A 20,632-nucleotide genomic window follows, 5' to 3' on the forward strand; every position below is an offset into this window, starting at 1 on the left:
AGACAGCATGGCTGTTATAAGCCATTGTTGTGTTCCTATACCAATAGTTTAGGAACTTTCACCACTGTAACTAAGTTTTACCGCCTGTGTTTTCTGACCCATATATGGAAAAAGCACATGAACCTGACCATTGAAGGGTTTGTAAGTAAACCAGTTTTTAATGTACCAAATGTGTAGTCTTTTTCTATGCTAATTATGGACTTAGGGTTGTGTGGGCAGAAACCAGTCCGACTGATGGAAGACAGCCAAAGCTGTTTGAAATTATCTCAAAGCGAGAAATTTCATGTGAGAACCAAACACATTGGGCTGAAATACCACTAGATGTGTGAGGTGATGCACGATGGACTTGTTAAATTGGCCTACCGTCAAACCAAAGAAATGACAGCCGACATACTAACCAAGCCACTTCTGACAGCACTGATACCTTTGAGTCAAGATGCGTCATTGGGTAGTTCATTAATTGTGTATGCAATTGTTATATATATCTGAGAAGGGGTCTGTGGGATAAAGCCTCACACAACCAACATGTTTAAGTCTAATGCATGAAGGGGTCAATACCATAGTGTAAGCTGTCATGCTAGGCTGAGCTAGGTCATTCCCTCTCTCACCTTGGAAGGAAGGTAATGTAATCAAGTCTATTGCTGTAGCTCAGTCAACCAGAGAAAATCAATGTGAGAAGAGGTTTTGAGCTGGTTGCTGCAGCTCAGACCACACGGCTCTTACAAGCCATTGTTGTGTTCCTGTACTAATCATTTAGGAACTTTTGTATTTTCTGACCAAAGTATGGAAAAAACACAAATGTGGGCTCTTTTTATGCTAGGGGAAGAGACTAACTTTGGGAGGAACTCACAAGGGCATATTTCCACACTGTACTTTGCTATATACTTCATGATTTAAAATCTCTACTGGGGTTCTCTCACCAAAGAGTACTTCGTCAAAACCTGGATCTTGGCATCCAGGGAATTCTCTTTTTATACCTATCTTTTCCTTGCCAACCAACACTCCTATTTTCTCCATGGACTTCCCATGATGCCACTGCCTTGCTGAACCTTAGCAAATCTGGGTATGGATGGGAGCCACCCCTGCCCCGGGAACCACATGCCTTCTGCCTTGAGATCAACAATGAAAGAAAAGCAAGAGAAGACAAAGTATATAAATAATTGTAATGATGTGACTAGATAATACTGTGGGGTCATGCTCATCCCTTCAGCATTCTATTGCTTTGTCCAACTGATGTGATCAAAGGAACAAACCAGTAGGGTAACCATGTGTGGGGTTGAACAACCCTCCTGGCAACATCATTGGTACTGTTTACCTGGATGGGGCAGGGCAGTATCCAGGTTGGGGCTGTGCAGGTTCAATGGCAGCATTGGAGCAACGAAAGCAGCCTTGCCAGTGCATGCACTAGCACAGCTCCAACCTTGCATCCACCTAGCCCTGCTCCATCCCCATCCGTTAAACAGCAGCAACGCAGATGTCAGGAGGGTGGTTCTGCAGATCCACCCTACTCCACTTTCCATTACGGCCCAGACGGCTCGCCGTTCACCAGGTTAAAAAGTACGGCTCCTAAGTCCGTTAAGAATCACTGAGCATATGGGAATTTCTGCATAAAAGTCAACAAAGCCAGAGCTTTGTTTTTTCTTTATCAACATATTATTGTTTAGCACTACTTTTGGTCCATTAGGTATAGTTATGTTCTCTTTACTTACAGTAGAAATACTTATCTGCTCTGCTTTACTTACAATGGGTTGAATCCCGACAAAGTTCTTTGAGGTTGGGACCCATTGGAACCAATGGGGCAATTTAGTCATGGCACCACCAGTTTCGGTTATTTCAATGGAAACTATGTGCAACTAACTTACTCCGCATCCAACACAATGTCAGTAGACACTCTTCCAAAAGCCAGAAGGATAAACAAAAAACAAAAAACAGCCCAAGGCTCAGAAGTAGCCTAGTGCATGCCTCATGTAACTTACCGAGGGTGTTCGGTGGTAGGTGTCGCAAAGTGTTATGGGTGCCTCTTGCTTCAGAGTTAATGAGCCATCAATATCTTCCTGGTCACTTTCACTCCAGTAATCTGCTAAAAAGTGTTTGCATTTGCCATTGAAATGAGTCCTATACATTAGGGAACATTTTTCAAAACACCACAGTAAGCTGTAGCTTACTGTGTAGCTATGCAACCTGGTAATTGTCCCTGAATGTGCAAGTTAAACAAAAAAAAAACTTAAGAGCAGCTTGTTGGATCAGGCAATTGCTTATCTAGCCCAGCATCCTGCTCTCACAGTGGCCAAGCAGGACCCAAGCACCAGAGCACTCTCCCTTCCTGTGGTTTCCAGCAACTGGCACACTGAAGCATTGCTGCCTCCAGCTGTGGAGGCAGAGCAGAGCCATCATGGCTAGCAGCCACTGATAGCCCTATCTTTGATGAATTTGCCACGTCCTCTCTGAAAACCCCCCAAGTTGATAGCCATAACTGCCTCCTGTATGTGTTGCATGAGGAAGAACTTTATTTTATCTCTTATGAATATTCCAACGTTCAGCTTCATTGCATATCCATGAGTTCTAGTGTTATGAGACAGAGAAACCTCTCTCTTTCCACCTCCAGGCCATGCATTTGTGTATGTGCAGGCTCTTTTTTGTGTGCTGATATTCTGATAGGAGGTTACTAGAAGGGACATAGACATAGGGGATACAGTTAGCAGGGGCAGCACAGTTCCCCCACCTACGTGTTTATGGTTTACTTGAGGATGTGCGAATCTGTCTGTTGCAATTGTATTTGTAATTCGAATCACTTCTACCTGTTTTTTTTACCAAGAATACTAACCATTCTGTCCCCACATTTAGATGCACTACTAAGTTAGGGTCACGAGGAGTCGGACACAACTAAACAACTAAACAACAACAACTAAGCTAGTGATGTCTATTATCTCTGAGAGATCTACTCTGAGTAGGACTAGCATTGGGTATAACCCACTAGCTCCAAAAAAAAACCCCTGGCTTAAATGCCTATTTTCAATACATTTGTGAACTTCCTTACAATGTTTGGAGAGGTGGGAAATTCAATGGAAACATAAGCTCTGATCTGCACATATATATATTTGAGAGGTATTTTATATAGGCATTCACAAAGAATGAATTCCTAAAGCATCCCTAAGCTCACTTGTAAGCGAGCATGTTAAGGGTCATGGATTCTCTTCCCCACTCTGTACACGTCTCCGTTCATCCAGATGGAGGTCAAAGAATAATGATGGCCTTACCTTCATCGGGTCGGATATCCTTGTCATCAGGTGTATAACCAATGGCTGCAAGACCCAAACGGTTCATCCACCTGATGATAAAATAAAGAGACAAGGCATTTTCACACAAATACACACCCTGCTACAACTGTTAGTTTAAAGCATTTTAAACCTGTTCTGAAAGAGAAACAGTTCCCAGGAAGGCTGGCAGATCAATACAAAACAAGACAATTGGCTTTAAGCAGTGGCCTACAGTCCTTTATCATATAAAACAAAATTTAAGAGAAGAGTAAAGAAAGCAGATGAGAAAACATTTCAGAGTGCTAAAGACTACTCTGTCACCATCACGGTTTTGCAGTTGTTGGTTTAAGTGCCATTCTCCATTTGAAAATGAATACAATAGTACCTTGGGTTGTTGAACGGCTTGGCTCACAAACAAATCGGCTCCCAAATGCCGCAACCCCAGAAGTAAGTGTTCCGCTTTGTGAAAGTTTTTTGGAAGCTGGACTTCTGACGTGGCTTCCAATTGAGTGCAGGAAGCTCCTGCAGCCAATCAGAAGCTGTGCTTTGGTTTTTGAATGGTTCCAGGAGTCAAATGGACTCCCGGAAAGGATTATGTTTGACAACCAAGGTACCACTGGACTGGACTGGATATGGAACAGTATAGCTGACTTTGTGAGGCAGGCATCATTTCCAGCTTTTAATTGCAAGTGTGACATTATACAGATTCACAGTTGTTCTATTGTTTGGTTTTAAACTTCTGTTTGTTTCCTTTTTAAATTTTTGCTCACTGAAAGCAATACCATCGGTCAGACTTAAAATAAAGGGGGGGGTCCTATGATGGGGGACAGGCCTGAGTTATGAAATGCACTTCCCCACCCCAACAACTTGGAGTATTGCAAAGAAAACCAACCAACCAACCAACCAACCAACCAAGATTCCCTTAAGCCATTGATTATTTAAAAGGTAGAGTGAAGCTTGTATGCTAGAAGCGTAAAAGAAGAGGATTTTGATCCTCCTGTGGTTTGCACTTGTCTTTTAAGCTCAAAGAAATGCTCATTGACAGTGATGGCGTAGAGTGTTGCTCTTCATTATTTTTTCATATATCGGAACAAGCGATCAAAACCTCCCCCAGCATTATAAACTTGAAGTTCTTCAGTGCCTGAATCTCAATCAGATGCTACAGTTTCAATACTCATTCCCTTTCTTCCCTCTTTGTATGCTAGGGACACTACCAGTTTTACCTAGAGATACTGGGAATTGTCTAAGTTACGACCTTTCCCCAATTCTCAACTAGATGCTGAGCTAGTGGCCTAACTCATCTGTGCTTCTTCCTAGGTTCCTTTCCTTTACAATAAAAGCCGGAAGAGACAAGGCAACTGGACTGTGTCACATTTATCCCTTGGGGGCAAATCGAAAAAGAAGAGAATTGCAATAATCTGAAAACGAAATTCTGTCTCTCTTTCTGGAATGGGGCAGGAACAGTTTCAGATGCCTGGAGTTGTGATGCTGGTGAGATGAGAATTAGTAACATTTAGAATTAGACTTACAGCCCTCCTGAGGACAAACTTCCTTGGACCAATTATAGAAACCTCCTTTTATTCATTTGAGGCCTGAACAGATTTTCTGTATAAGCTATTAAATCCCCATGTAAAGATGGGGATTTTGCTAAAATAGCCTTGCATCCTTCATTTGCTAATTCATATTTTGTCCTGGCTGGTACCCCAATGACATAATTATTCACCTCCTCTCCCACTCTATATTCCATGCAATGGTGATTTTCATTAATAGCAGCAAGGATGTCTCTCAACACAATGAACATCACCCTGAATTGAAGTTGTTCAAACCCGTTTCATTTAAACATTCATCACTTGCATAACCTCTGTTTTAAAAACAGCTGCACAGTTTGTTTCCAGGCCCAATTCAAAGTGTTCACAATGTTTAAAGCAGGGGCAAAATAGGCTTTATTCAAAGACCCACTTTGGCAACCCCTTCACATCTGCATACACAGGTTGGGAACTTCAATGATGCCCCCAGCTAGCCCCTCCATAGCTATGCCTTAAGTATAGCCTATGCCTAAGTCTTAAGTAACTTAGACCCGAAATATCTGAAAGATCACCTCATTCTCTACAGACCCTCTTGGGTGTTAAAACTGGCAGAGGGGGCCTTCTTGGTAGTTCTGCCACCCTAAAAAAAATGTTGGGGAGGGTGGCAGCCTGAGAGAGAGACAGCTCTTACTTAAGCTGTGGAATAGCCTTCCCACAGATGTACATTCATTGTACAGTATAATTTTCATCAAATGCTGATGACACGCCTTTTCACCCTAAGCTTTGACATCTGTCATGCATATTTCTGGACTCATTCCAAAAGGAATTGGAATTGTCACGAATCTTCCAACATTCAGCTTCACTGGAGTTCTGGTGTACCACACGGATGCCATATGAAGGGTTTTTAACAGCCACTCTTACCAGGAACGCCAGTCCAACATTTTAAAACGAATACATATTTTCTGAGTCTTTTCCGGTTGTTGTTCCTGATGCATTTTCCTTTATATGCAGGAGGGCATTTCTTATTAAAACCTCATTTGATTTACTTTGGATCCCCTATATTGTTATGCTGCGGCAGGGGGCGGGCGGGAATGATTTAACAGCAAGGGATTCAGCGCAGAAGGACAATTTGATGTCAAAACATTATTTATAAATCACATTACGGAAGGCCAATATGGTTTGCAAACAGTGCGTGACCCACCATTTATAATGTTAGGCAGCTCTATCTCTAGAAAGCACCTCAAAACAGGGGCGCTCACGTGGCTGTAACTGCTTTGCAAAAGGATAGAACTGCAGTAGAATGAAGGCTTGGAATAAAATTACAACAAAACTCTTCTCCCCACACCACCCTGCAAATAGTATAGTAGGAAAGCTTATTAAGACTGCTTGGGTGGTTTTAAAAGAGAACATGTAACAATATTGTCTGTTCTGAACACTTCCTAAAACAGACGCTCAACATGAAAAATGAATGGCTGATCACCAGCTGATCACAAATAAGCTTGCCAAACATCCAAATCAGCCCTAGGCATGCACCCAGGAAAAGATCACTGAGGAGACTCTTACATGTCAGGCTTGTGATCTAGGATCAGGGCACCATGGCTTGGAGGCCATCTCTGCACCTCCTGTTCCTTATTTGTAAAACATGAGAAAGGAACTTTGGGCCAAATTTGGCCTGCAAGATTGCTTCCCCCACTTCACGCCCACCTGCCACACACCTGACATCCTATGTGAGGTCATGTGTGGGGCACCTATAGATGCAGGTGGATGGGCAGCACAAATGAGTTCCCCACATGCAGCTCATCCCTGCAGAAAGCAGGGTCAAAGTCACCGCCAACAGCTGATTCAGGGAGAGATATTGTCCTGATCCAGGCCATAATGTCTCAAGGAGCTTGGCAGATACTCATTTCTTAAGATTTTCATCAAGAAGAAAATGTATACACAGTGAGTTAGCTGCCACTGCAAGCGGGAATAACAGGCGTGTTCCTTCCAAACATATAAAGTCTTTGCAGTCTGCCTTCCCCACTGCTGCATCTCTCACTGTTGTGGCATTTAAAAAAAAAGTAAATGAAGATCACCGACAGGAGAGATGTTCTATGTGTTTTCTCTGATTTGATAATTTGACATGATTTTGCTGATCTCATTTCATGCGGTGCCTGCTTAGGTTTGTCAAGCCAGCAACAGAGGAATAAGCCGAGGACAGCTTAGCAGCTGAGAAGTGAACCATAACAATTCATGTTTTTGTGTGCATGCCTTCCACCTGCTTAATGGACTTTGATGAAAAACACACACCTCTTTTCATCCTATTAACTTTTTTTCCCTATCCAAAGCCAGTATAACCCCTTGCCTTAGTGCCAACACTAAGCTTTTCACACTTTCTATGGAAAATCCTCATTTAGAGAAATAGTAGACTACTGTAATGCAGTATATGTGGAGCTACCCTTGTGCATGGTGTGGAAGCTGCAGCTAGTGCAATACTCTGTTGCTAGGGTGCTTAATAGGAAGACACTCTGATTTACACATTTTATGCTGGTGTTGAAAAATATGCATGGGCTGTCTATTAGCTACTGAGCCAAACACAAGCTTTTGTTTCTGACATTTAAGGCCCTGAACAACTTAGGAGCATGATACCTAGCTGACCACCTTTGCAGTACAGTGGTACCTCTAGCTACGAACTTAATTTGTTCCGGAGGTCCGTTCTTAACCTGAAACTGTTCTTAACTAGAAGCGTGGTTTCGCTAATGGGACCTCTTGCTGCTACTGCGCCACCGGCTCACGATTTCCGTTCTCATCCTGGGGCAAAGTTCTCAACTCAAGGTAACTCTTCCAGGTTAGTGGAGTTTGTAGCCTGAAGTGTTTGTAACCTGAGGCATTTGTAACTCGAGGTACCACTGTATAGACCAAAATGATATTTAAGATCTTCAAAGGAAAACATGCTGGCTGTTCCATGATACTGACATGGTCACAATGCAGAAGAAGCAGGCCTTCTCAGTGACAGCACCGAAGCTTTCATGAACCTTGACTGTTAAGTTTTATTATTGTTTTGCACACTGTCCAGTTTTATTTCTGATCTACAGTTACATTTTGCTTTCATCTTGTTCTGAGGAAATTGCTGATAAGGCCTTAAATAAACAGGAAGCCAGGTGTGCACTCACAAACACTCACAATACCCATGCAACATCCGTCACATGTTCAAAATGCAACTTTAGCACCTAGCAAGTCCACAGGTCTCTGATGCTAAAGGTACAGACCAAATGGGGCAACCCTGTTGAAAGGAATATCCTGGCACACGAAGCACAGTATGACTAGTTTTTGTGTGCGCTGACTGGGTATTCCATTAGAATAATTTATAGTCAACATGAAGCCACAATCAGTTATAGCTCTGATGAACCTGTAAGATACACCTGTTTCCCCAATAGCTGTTTGTCCCATTCACTGTTTACATTTTTACATGCAAGGTTAAAAAAATCTGGATCACCACCTGGTTTGAGGATGTCCTGGGCAAAGTGCCCACAGCTGTTTTCTGAGTCTGATAGGAACCTAAGAAAAGCCTTGCTACATCAGGTCAAAGGCCCATCTAATCCAGAATCCTGTCCTCAAGGTAGCCAAATATGCCTATGGTGTGCATGCATATTGCCTCCAAAAGTGCAGGCAGAACTATGGGCATTGTTGCTAGTAGCCATGAATAGTCAAATTCACAGTGAATCAGGCTAATCCTCTTTCAAAGCCATCCAGGTTGGTGGCCATCACTACATGTTGTGGAAATGTATCCCAATGTGGGCTGTTATTTTTGTCTGCCCTGAAGCTCCCAAACATTCAGTTCCACTGGATAGCACCAGGTCTGAATACTACGAGAGGGAAGAAAAAAACTTCTCCCTACCCGCTTTCATCACACCTTATTCATAATCTCCATCATGTCACCCCCTAGCCACACACCGATCAAACAAGTGTGCCACGTGGAGGTGCAAAGCAGCAGACAGCGGTAGGGACAGGTGGTGGTAAGCAGCAGCAGAGGAGTGGGTGAGGACAGATGGAACTGATAGATGGCAGCTGCTCCAGCCTCCTCCTACTCTGCCAACCCAGGTACTGGCAAGCATCCACCCAAATTATAGCAGCCATGACAGTCCTTTGCCGGAAGGTGTCCTGCAGTTGGGAGGGCTGTCTGGTCTGTAAGCAGTTGAAAGATAAAAAAAAAACCCAAAGGAGGGAGAGCAGGAGGGGACTTGAATTTGTCCATCAGCAGTGAGCACCTGGGCGAGAGCTGAGAGGGTTCCCTCTTCTGAGTGCGGAATAAGGGTTAAGGTATAATTGTGATAAGCCATCCTCAGATCTTGAATGATGAAAGGTGGTTCAGAACTTGAATAAATAAAATAAAATTTGAAAAGAGAGAAATAATAATAATAATGCCTCAAAACTCTTAACAGTATTATTATTATCTTCTACTACTTCTTTCCTTTTACTTTTCACTATTTCTCCCTCTCTTCCTTTTTGGTTTCTTCCCCATCTATCTCTCTTAGATTGGTTTGGCTTTTATTGTATTCTCTATGTTGAAAACTATCAATAAAATTGAATACACACACAAAAAACAAACAAAAAACAACAACAGTGAGCACCTAGGCAGCAAAAGAACACAGGAAGCTACCTTATGCAGAATCAGGTCACTGGTTCATAGAGCTCAGTATCGTTTACCCTGGCTGAAAGTGGCTTTCCAGGGTTTTTTGACAAGGGGCATTCCCAGCCCTACCTGGAGATGCCAGGGATTGAACCTGTGACTTCTGAATCAAAAGCATATGCTCCAGCACTGAGCTATGACCCTTTCCTAAAACCGACTGAGCAGGCACATAGGTCTCCTATTCACAGTGTTCCCGACTATATATAGGAATGTAGGAAACTGCCTTAATACAGACTCAGATCACAACTGACTGGAAGCAGTTCTTTAGCGTTTCAGGCATGAGTCTCTCCCAGCCCTGTCTGGAGATGCTGGGGTTAAAACCCGGAATATGAAGAAATCTAGGTCCTATTTTTTGGGGCAATATGCAAGTTGTCCCTCTAGGTCAGGAGGCTACAGCTGCCACTATCTTCATTTTCTCAAAATGCCTCTGGGGACTGATGACGTTACATTGGAAGCAGAGATCAGAGGCATCAAGGATGGAAGTTGTATCTACCTGGCTTGGTGCTACTCAATACCAGGCTCAAAATTTTATTTTAAAAAGCTGAATGCTAGGGTCAGCTGCAGTGAGCCCCGGCTTTCCCCAGAGATGCAGAGGACCTGTCTATCTGTATGAATTCTTGGAAGTCGGGAACAATCCCAAAGCAGATTTTGAACATGGTGCCCAGTAGTCTTATTTTGGGGAAGTTACCCTGGATATAACATAAATGATTTCACATGATCTCTCCTAACAGCCTTCCGTTTTGCAAAACCTTTTATGCCTCTCAGTAGGGGGAAAGCTACACATTCAGAAAGGCAGCCCTCCTGCCAGCAATGCAAGTCTCAAAGGGCCATGGATAGTGTACAAAAATTTCCTGTAAATCCAGATACACTTATAAAAACCTTTGCAGGAAAGCAGTGATGATCACTCAGCCTGCAGTGGAAATAACTCAGGGTTGTTATTTGCAAACACATACATAAATAATAAAGAAAATTAAGATATCTTGATCTTGAATTGGTTTCCCTTAGGGCTGCGATATCACAACATTTACCATTTTGCACATGCATTTATAGAAAATAACGCCCACCACAAGTTAACCCACTGTGTCCAATTTGGTACACTAGTACAGCAATGGCACCTACCACTTAAGAGACATTCATATGCCCATATTGAAATCAGAACTCACAGAAACTAAAAGTCTGTGCAGTTCTACAAGTCCTGGTGGCTCCACATAGCAGAGAGCCTGGTTTGTTCCCCCCACGTGATAGTGGAGAGGAAGGAGCTAGCCTTGTCCCCAGGCCCATTCATATACTGGCTTCAACTGGCTATCATATTGCCTGGGCAGGCCTTACTTCCGGGAACTAATAAGCAGTACTGCTTGGCTCTTGGGAAGAAGGACATAGAGAACATGCTCCCTCTGGTCTGGCTATCCAGGCAAAACCAGCAAACGAAGGTCTGTACGTGCCTACAATTCCAAGCTGAAAGGAGGCACCACTATGAACAGATACCCCTAGGTGTTGATAGGGAAATGTCCTAGTACAAACTTGTAGCTTAGAAGACGGTAATAATAACAATAATGACAACAACAGCAAGAACGGTTTTCAAAATTAGTTAAATGTTGTTCCAAAGCTTGATTATTATTTTTTAAAGTGTATTTTCTTTCCAATCTTCTCAACAGCTCACATCTCCTGTTTCAAAATTGCAGCCTTCCCACCAAGGCTTTTCTTTAGTCTTAGCTGAAGGCAGAATGGGCAGCAGTGCTATTTTTCTTAAAAAGAGGTGCTTAGAATAGCAATGGTGCCCAAATAGCAATGGGAGCCAAAGCCTCTTCCTCCTCCTCCTCCAGCTAAGTGTCCTCTGATGTCTTCTTTAGCACGCTATCCGTAGGAGGTAATTTAAAGTGCTAATAACTTGCTGCTCTTCTTTACTTGGGATGAATGTGGGAAACCCCTGCACTCTGTTTTTTTTTAAAAAAAAAGTCTCCCGTTTTGATTTTTCTTTAAGCTGCGACAAGAATCACAATCTTTGCTGATTTATTCAAGTGTAATAATTGCGTGAAGAGTGTTACTCCAGGAAGGATCTCTCATTTCCAAACCTATTTGTGGTTTGTGCTATTTGTCTCTCTGCACAAGGCACTGAGTGACCGAGGCAAACTAGAAACAAATGCATTAATTTCATGACTAATTCATTGCAGAGAACATCAGTGTGCTTGTGCAGACCTGACAAAGCAGCATGACAGCATTAATTTTGCAAACCAAACTCTGTCTGCAACAGTCAGAACAGCAGGAAGGGTTCATTGGAACAACTATGTGATTTGCCAGCGAGTCCCCACTCGTTGGTATTTAATCCTTTCATGACTTGTGCTCAGTGCAGATATAGCTCAAGCCTTCCAGCAAATCATACACTGCAATTTTGAGGCCAGTTTTTTTTTTTTTTTTAACGTGGATGCACACTCCTAAGAACATAAGAAGCTCCCTGCTGGAAAATACCAAAGGGGTCATAAGAACATAAGAAGAGACAGGCTGAATGAGGCCATTGCTCATCCAGTCCAGCATACTGATGTCACAGTGGCCAATCAGGTGCCTTGTTGTTGTTGTTGTTTAGTCGTTTAGTCGTGTCCGACTCTTCGTGACCCCATGGACCATAGCACGCCAGGCACTCCTGTCTTCCACTGCCTCCCGCAGTTTGGTCAAACTCATGTTCGTAGCTTCGAGAACACTGTCCAACCATCTCGTCCTCTGTCGTCCCCTTCTCCTAGTGCCCTCCATCTTTCCCAACATCAGGGTCTTTTCCAAGGATTCTTCTCTTCTCATGAGGTGGCCAAAGTATTGGAGCCTCAGCTTCACGATCTGTCCTTCCAGGGAGCACTCAGGGCTGATTTCCTTAAGAATGGATAGGTTTGATCTTCTTGCAGTCCATGGGACTCTCAAGAGTCTCCTCCAGCACCATAATTCAAAAGCATCAATTCTTTGGCGATCAGCCTTCTTTATGGTCCAGCTCTCACTTCCATACATCACTACTGGGAAAACCATAGCTTTAACTATACGGACCTTTGTCGGCAAGGTGATGTCTCTGCTTTTTAAGATGCTGTCTAGGTTTGTCATTGCTTTTCTCCCAAGAAGCAGGCGTCTTTTAATTTCGTGACTGCTGTCACCATCTGCAGTGATCAAGGAGCCCAAGAAAGTAAAATCTCTCACTGCCTCCATTTCTTCCCCTTCTATTTGCCAGGAGGTGATGGGACCAGTGGCCATGATCTTGGTTTTTTTGATGTTGAGCTTCAGACCATATTTTGCGCTCTCCTCTTTCACCCTCATTAAAAGGTTCTTTAATTCCTCCTCGCTTTCTGCCATCAAGGTTGTGTCATCTGCATATCTGAGGTTGTTGATATTTCTTCCAGCAATCTTAATTCCGGCTTGGGATTCATCTAGTCCAGCCTTTCGCATGATGAATTCTGCATATAAGTTAAATAAGCAGGGAGACAATATACAACCTTGTCGTACTCCTTTCCCAATTTTGAACCAATCAGTTGTTCCATATCCAGTTCTAACTGTAGCTTCTTGTCCCACATAGAGATTTCTCAGGAGACAGATGAGGTGATCAGGCACTCCCATTTCTTTAAGAACTTGCCATAGTTTGCTGTGGTCGACACAGTCAAAGGCTTTTGCATAGTCAATGAAGCAGAAGTAGACGTTTTCTGGAACTCTCTAGCTTTCTCCATAATCCAGCGCATGTTTGCTATTTGGTCTCTGGTTCCTCTGCCCTTTCGAAATCCAGCTTGCACTTCTGGGAGTTCTCGGTCCACATACTGCCTAAGCCTGCCTTGTAGAATTTTAAGCATAACCTTGCTAGCGTGTGAAATGAGCGCAATTGTGCGGTAGTTGCAGCATTCTTTGGCACTGCCCTTCTTTGGAATTGGGATGTAGACTGATCTTCTCCAATCCTCTGGCCATTGCTGAGTTTTCCAAACTTGCTGGCATATTGGGTGTAGCACCTTAACAGCATCATCTTTTAAAATTTTAAACAGTTCAGCTGGAATATCATCACTTCCACTGGCCTTGTTATTAGCAATGCTTTCTAAGGCCCATTTGACTTCACTCTCCAAGATGTCTGGCTCAAGGTCAGCAACCACACTACCTGAGGTGTACGAGACCTCCATATCTTTCTGGTATAATTCCTCTGTGTATTCTTGCCACCTCTTCTTGATGTCTTCAATCAGGTGCCTAAAAATTATTTTATTACAGTGGTACCTTGGTTCTTGAACTTAATCCATTCCAGGAGTCCGTTCGACTCCTGAAACCATTCAAAAACCAAGGTGCGGCTTCTGATTGGCTGCTGTCAGACATCCGGCTTCCGAAAAGTGTTCGCAAACCGGAACACTTACTTCCGGGTTTGCGACATTCAGGAGCCGATTTGTTCAGGAGCCAAGCTGATTCGAGTACCAAGGTACCAGTGTATTTGCATTTAAAAATACTATTCACACAGCTGGAAGCATTAGGAGCTTCGATCAATGGGACCCAGATAAGTTTAAGCAAGTGTTTATGTAAGTCAAGTACACAATGCAACTACACAATCACATTCGGCCTGTTGAGAGCCATGGAAATCTCAGCACACACGGAGGAGGAAACAGTAACGTTCTTTTGTCTGCTGCTCTGAATACATCAGAATAAAATTACTCTAGTATAATATCAATGTTTCTTACCTATTCATTTCTTCCAGGCAGTCAGTAGCAAAGTAGAAACTCTTAATTTTGGGGTGGCAAGCTTTGAAAGCACTGTGAGGAAAGCAGAAAGAGGGAAAAGATAACTGTCTTGAAGTTTAGAAGGTATTTGGGGAGTTGAACTTTAACAGCAAGTTACCTAGGGAAACCGATATTCTGAGAATCCTGTGTTAAGTTCCCTTTGAATATGATGCCAAGTTCTTTCCCAGATTAGAACTTAATAAACAGATGAAGAAGAAGTCAGGACTTTAGCTCTTTGTCTTTAGGAATTTCATCTTGAGTCCCACCTCTCAGAGGATACAGTGGATACCCTGCCCATAATATTAATTTATGTGGAATGGTACCATTTTTTTTTCTTTTTATATCCATGCGCAGTCAATCTATGCCAACAATTAAAGGGTTTTTTTTCTTTTTTAAAAAAGGAAAACAACCCAAGAGATGCATCCTTTCTGGCAGTTTTATTGAAATCACCATGCAATTTGCATCTCCCTGGTCACATGCTTCAGGGGACAGACACAGTCCAGGTTCAGTGCAATGCCCCAAACACAGCCTGTGGTGTCCTGTGCCCCCTTGGGATGTGTTGTTAATAGGCATTTGATAGTTAACCTTTTTTCTAGGGGATTGTGATCAGGTGTATGTGGGTTGGAGGGAGGCAAGGGAAGCTTCTGTCTGTAGCTTTTACAATTTCCCCATTATTATTTTTAGCACTTGTTTTTAATCTTATGCTTATTTTGCATGGTAAGATGCCTTGAGACTTTTTATCAGGTGTCTAACAAATGATATAAACACTAATGGTGATGATAGAAGTGCAGTCTTAAAGCCTACAAAATAAAGGACTCCCAGAAGAAGTACTATAAGTTGACTCCTGCCAACCTAGCAGTTCGAAAGCATGTCAAAGTGCAAGTAGAAAAATAGGCACCGCTCCGGCGGGAAGGTAAACGGCGTTTCCGTGCAGTGCTCTGGTTCGCCAGAAGCGGCTTTGTCATGCTGGCCACATGACCTGGAAGCTGTACGCTGGCTCCCTCGGCCAATAAAGCGAGATGAGCGTGCAACCCCAGAGTCGGTCATGACTGGACCTAATGGTCAGGGGTCCCTTTACCTTTACCTTACTAGAAATAAAAGTATGAGAGAGGCACTAAGCAGTGAAACTAACACCTGCCACTCTCTACCTCCTCTTTTTGAACAAAGGATATTTTAGCAGGGCTCTTTTTGTTCCTAACTCAAAGTCCAGGATGCGTCACTGACTAATTCCTCTTTCATAACACTCTCTTATTAAATGCCTTAGGATGGCATTCAAAGAACTGGTTTCCTGCATTTTTATTATTAACTCATCAGACCAGGTCACTGCCAACTTTACATGTAACACCCTCCAACGTGTGACCTTTTAGGAAATGAACTGGAAAACCCTTTCAAAGCAGCCAGTTGCTGTTCGCACAGCAGTTTTTTGGTCCTCCCGCCCCCCCACCTCTCTAGCTTGCATTCCCTGGCACTATAGCTCTCTGATGGCATTTGCAGGTAGGGGACAGAACTAAAAAGCTATGTCTGAGCCATTGGTCCTCACTGGTGAGTGAGCTGAAAAATGGCTCACTACACAATTGGCTCTGTAGGAATGCAAAAGCAAGTGCTACATGGATATGTGTGATAAGGATGGGGTGATATTCTAAATAAATGAGTTTGGAGCCCAGGTTTCTGTATCTTTAAGCATTTTGCCAATCACAGGCATTTTGCCAAGACTGATGCATTTCAAAGTGGCAGGGATTTACAAAGCAATGGAGATGCAATTGTGATGGAATTAGAAGAGTAAATGAGCAGCTAGCTGATGTTCTGATCTCTGTCCTTCGAAGCTAGCCAAGAAAAGGCACCCCAACCTTGTCATTGTGTGTCCTCGGCCATCAAAGAGACCTTCGTCCTGCTGACATTTCTTCCTCATACAGCTTTCGCTGCACAGCGCATGCTTCCCAAATCCAGATATATCCCACAAGTCCTCCCTGTGGTGAAGTGGGCTTACTTGAATAAGACTGGCAACATGAAAGGCAGCCCGCGTGTGAGCACACAACTCAATGGCGCTTTCTTTTGAAGCCAACCAATAATAGCTTCCTAAGGACTATTATTGGCTTCTCCTCATTATTTGCTTAGTGTCTGGATGTGCTGCAAGGAGATGGCCCACACAAAAGAAGAACAGGTCTGCAGAAAGTGTAGGAAACCGGGAATCGGCACTTGCATCAAATGACTTGTTGGTTTACATTTTAGATACAAGGAAGGGCTCCTCTGAGCTTCTTTCCCATGTCTGAAGAGGTGTTCCTATTAAACTCTCATAGAATCATAGAGTTGGAAGGGACCACGAGGGCCATCGTCCAACCCCCTGCAATGCAGGATTTTTTTGCACAACATGGGGCTCAAACCCACAACCCTGAGAGCAAGAGTCTCATGTTCAGGGTCAACTTTCTATATTGTTTATGGTAATGAAAGGATATGGACAATAACCTGCTAAACTCCCCCCACCATTAGTAAAAAACATTCTAATTGGAATGGATGTGATTGACATTTTTCAAACTAAATGCTTGGATCAGAACTTGGTTGTTCGCCAGCTCCCACACTTCCCAAATGCTCCAAGGTGGTTCTGAAGCCCAAATGATTGTTTCAATATGTGTTATTAAAATGTGTATTTTGAAAAAAGATAAATATGTAAATTTATTTATTAAATAATGTAGATTTCTGTGCAGGTTTTTTTAAAAAAAAGAAAAGAAAAAAAGTTGCAGAAGGGATAGCTCCAGTCAGTTGAGCAGGAGATTCTTAATCTCAAGGTTCGAGTCCCACGTTGGGCTAAAGATTCTTGCATTTCAGGGGGTTGGACTAGATGACACTTGTGGTCCCTTCCAAATCTACAATTCTATGTCAAAATGGGAGAGAATGGACTGATGAGTGAGCACATGTGAAGCTGACGCGGAGTGGAATTAGGCTTATCTGTCCATCCTTAAAGAACAGACAACAAAGGAAGGGCAAGTCTTAAAAAGAATGGAATATCCTGACCGTGTGCACTAGATGGCAGACGCCTGCTGTTTGTTTGAGCTGCACAAAGCAATGCTCTTTGAAGTGCAATTGCTCTGAGAAAGAATAGGGGGGAAACAAGCTGCCACCAGGAGTGTGGTTAGGTCCTTGCACCAGAGTGGGTGTAAGTTTAGGTTACCAGATTTTTTTCAATGAATCTGGGGACACTTTTCAACTTCCTACTAAATAGATGGATTTTGTCAGGGTACTGATTTGTAAATCTGGGGGACTGTCCCCGGGAAACAGGGACATCTGGTAACCTTAGTGTAAGTTGCTCCTTTGGGCCAGCCCTGGATTTTCATGTGCCTGATCCTGCGAGTGCAATATCACCAACCTAATGAATGTATGTTGAGAACACAACATTTGAGAAGTACAGGTATACTAACAGATCAGTGTTAGATATGTAGTCCCAGTGCTGCCCCCATCAGAAAAAGGACCCTCAATGGGACCTTGTAACATAAAAGAGGTTGTGTGTGGAAGCCAGGAATTCTCTCACTCTTAAATCATATTCCTATGGTGCGGGGACTAACAGATCAACAGCAAAAGTGGACCCTGCAAGCCCCTGTGTCTGCAAAGAGATTTGTACTGCAAGGCTGGAAGGATGAACACCCACCATCTATTACCCAGTGGTCTGAAGATGTCACACTCGAAAGCATAGCTTGTATTTGTCAGTCTCATTCTGAAACCCATCGGGGCATATGAACTGCCTATGTTGCTTGTGTTCAAGTTGGGATCAATGGACCATTCTTACTGTTAATGCCAGCTGATGATGCTTCTTTTTTCTTTATACAGTATATGCAGACTTTTAATTTTATTTTAGATTCTCTCATGCTCCCACCCTGGCCCTCTTTCTCGACTGTGGTTTGCAAAGTGATTTTTAAATTTTATTGGTGGGTAGTAGCAAACCCCTAATCTTGCCATCCTTTTATGTTAGTTCCACATGTACTGGGAAAAACTCATTTGCAATACTGGCGACCAATTGTGTTTTGTGACAACGTTCTGATGCAGTGTGGTCTGACTGCTGCATCTTCCTTTCTTTTTCTAAGCTACACTGCAAAAATGGGGTGCAGCAACCGTGTTATTGTTACTATTTGATTTGTGTGGGTTGTTAAACATCTTGCAAAGCTGCAGCTCCCAAGAGATTATCCTGCTATCTAGGGAAGTTGGATTTCTGGTCCTGAGATTTCTGGCTGCCAGAGGCAGAAGAGTGATTCTTGCAGATTTTCTCTCTGCTTTGCCTTTAGGCCTGTGCAGTGACCTATTTCTCTCCCTTTGATGTGCTACCAAATCAGTGAGTGAATGTTTACTTGTGTATGAAACACAGGTCATTACATCAGATGAAAAACCAATACAAAGCAGTGACAAATCTGGTCTCCAAAATGTTAACCGATTTCTAGATGCTGCTAACATGCTTACCCACAATTCACCATAAAACAACAAGTTCCACAGGCCCCATCTGTTACCATACATTTAAGCCATTATGATACCACTTTTAAACAGTCACAGCTTCCACCAAGAATTCTGGGAACTGTAGTTTGTTAAGGGATCTGAGAGTTGTTGGGAGACGCCTATTCCCCTCACAGAGCTACGATTCCCAGGGTGGTTTAACAATCAATTCCTCTTCCTAGGCAATGCAGAGGACGGTAGGGGGCACCCTAACAACTCTCACCATACTACATATCCCAGAATTTCCCGGGGCGGGGGGAGTGATGCCTCTTTAAAGTGGTATCTTAGGGCTTTGAATGTCTAATGTGAATGTAGTCTTAGAAGATCTTATTTGGGTGCCAGGCATGGAAACTGCTGGGCCGACATTTCTGAGAATTTTCTTTTTTGAGTTCTATTCTGCTGGACAATGCATTTGGAAGGTTTCTTGTACCTGAAACCCTGGAGAGCTGTTTTCTGAAGACTTTACTAAGTTAGATGTGCCGAAGATGTGAAGAAGCTTCTGATGTTCCCATTTTTTTGGGATCTGAGGATCCAACCCAACATATAATATTGCTGAAGGGGCTTGACCCCCATCTCCTTCTAGCCCTCCTCTCAGCCCATTGCTTATGAACAAACTGTAAGTTTTAACTGAATTTAAAATTTCCCAGCAGGTAACTTTTTTTCACCCCCATTCTCTGCATGGATTGGCTCTTTCATTTGCAGGCTCTTTTGACTCATACTTACTGTTTCCTCCTGCACTCAATGGCTCTGTCTATCCTGAACTCTGGCAAACTGATGAATCCTTCTGCTTTTTCATCCTATCATGAAAGAAAGAGAAGAAATACAATTGGCAAAGAGCAAAAGGTTGAGAGAGGAGATTCCATTCCCTCTCGTTATCCTAGAAACTGAGTTGCCAGATCACTGAGCAAAAAGCTACGGTTAATAATGAATCTGTTTGCGGATGACCTTTAAATATGAGCACTTTCAGTGGTAGACAGCAAGTTCGAAACTATTAATAACTTAGTGCTTCTCAAACATTTGCACTGTGGTATTTTTTTCCACCCTTTGTGTGACGGATAGTGCTTTGTGAAGTAAAGTTCTTCTGCAGTAAAGTTCTAGCTTATGCCACAATCAAAATCAGATTTTATTTTATTTTATATTTAAATTTGTATCTCACATTTTCTCCAAGGAGGTTAAGGTAAAGGAGTTTTCATTAATGGCGAGCCAAAGACAGTTACTGGTTTTCTGGATATTTTTGTATATTCAAACATTTAGCAATATTTTTGTTTTTGTTTCAGCAATTCAGTCGAAAGTGTTCGTTGGTTTGGGAAGCATTATTCTCACTTAAAATTAACAGAATTTGCCCTCAGTGATCACACTGCCAAATCTGAGTGGCTGCATAAATTATTACATTTATCAATTTTTTTGCTTCTTGAATGTTAAACAATAACACATATACAACTTCTCCCTCCTTAATAAAAATGTTGCAGTGCAGAATACAGCCATGTTATATAACACATTTGGATCCCTTCCAGTCGGGATTCAGGCCTCATCATGGGACTGAAACTGCCTTGGTTGCACTGGTCGATGATCTCCGGCAGGCTAGGGACAAAGGTGAGAGCTGCTTCCTAGTTCTGCTGGATCGCTCAGCGGCTTTTGACACCATCAACCATAACATCCTTTTGGACCGCCTAGAGGTGTTGGGAGCTGGGGGCACTGTCATACAGTGGTTCTGCTCCTTCCTCCTGGGCCGTGTTCAGAACGTGGTGGTGGGGGATGAGTGCTCAGACCCCCTGGGCTCTCACTTGTGGGGTGCCTCAGGGTTCTGTCCTCTCCCCCATGCTTTTTAACATCTATATGCAGCCGCTGGGAGAGATCATCAAGGGGTTTGGACTGGGTGTTCATCAGTATGCGGATGATACCCAGCTCTACCTCTCTTCTAATCAGAACCAGTGAAGGCGGTGAGTGTCTGGAGGCGGTTGGAGGTTGGATGGCGGCTAACAGATTGAGGTT

The 20,632-nt window shown here is 43.0% G+C and overlaps 1 protein-coding gene across 1 annotated transcript in view; it reads right to left on the reverse strand.

Moving 5' to 3' along the window:
• LOC118084387 (connector enhancer of kinase suppressor of ras 2-like) overlaps positions 1-20,632 on the reverse strand; it is a 317,255-nt gene that overhangs the window by 8,239 nt on the left and 288,384 nt on the right. Inside the window, exons 18-21 of the mRNA XM_035113863.3 lie at positions 19,364-19,437; positions 14,129-14,200; positions 3,258-3,328; positions 1,977-2,080 (exon numbers count right to left, since the gene is read on the reverse strand). Coding sequence (XP_034969754.1) covers positions 1,977-2,080; positions 3,258-3,328; positions 14,129-14,200; positions 19,364-19,437 — 321 coding nt within the window. The remainder of the gene's footprint in view (positions 1-1,976; positions 2,081-3,257; positions 3,329-14,128; positions 14,201-19,363; positions 19,438-20,632) is intronic.

This window comes from Zootoca vivipara, chromosome Z2 (genome assembly GCF_965207765.1).
Source record: "Zootoca vivipara chromosome Z2, rZooViv2.hap1.1, whole genome shotgun sequence".
Taxonomy (NCBI): Eukaryota; Metazoa; Chordata; class Lepidosauria; order Squamata; family Lacertidae; genus Zootoca; species Zootoca vivipara.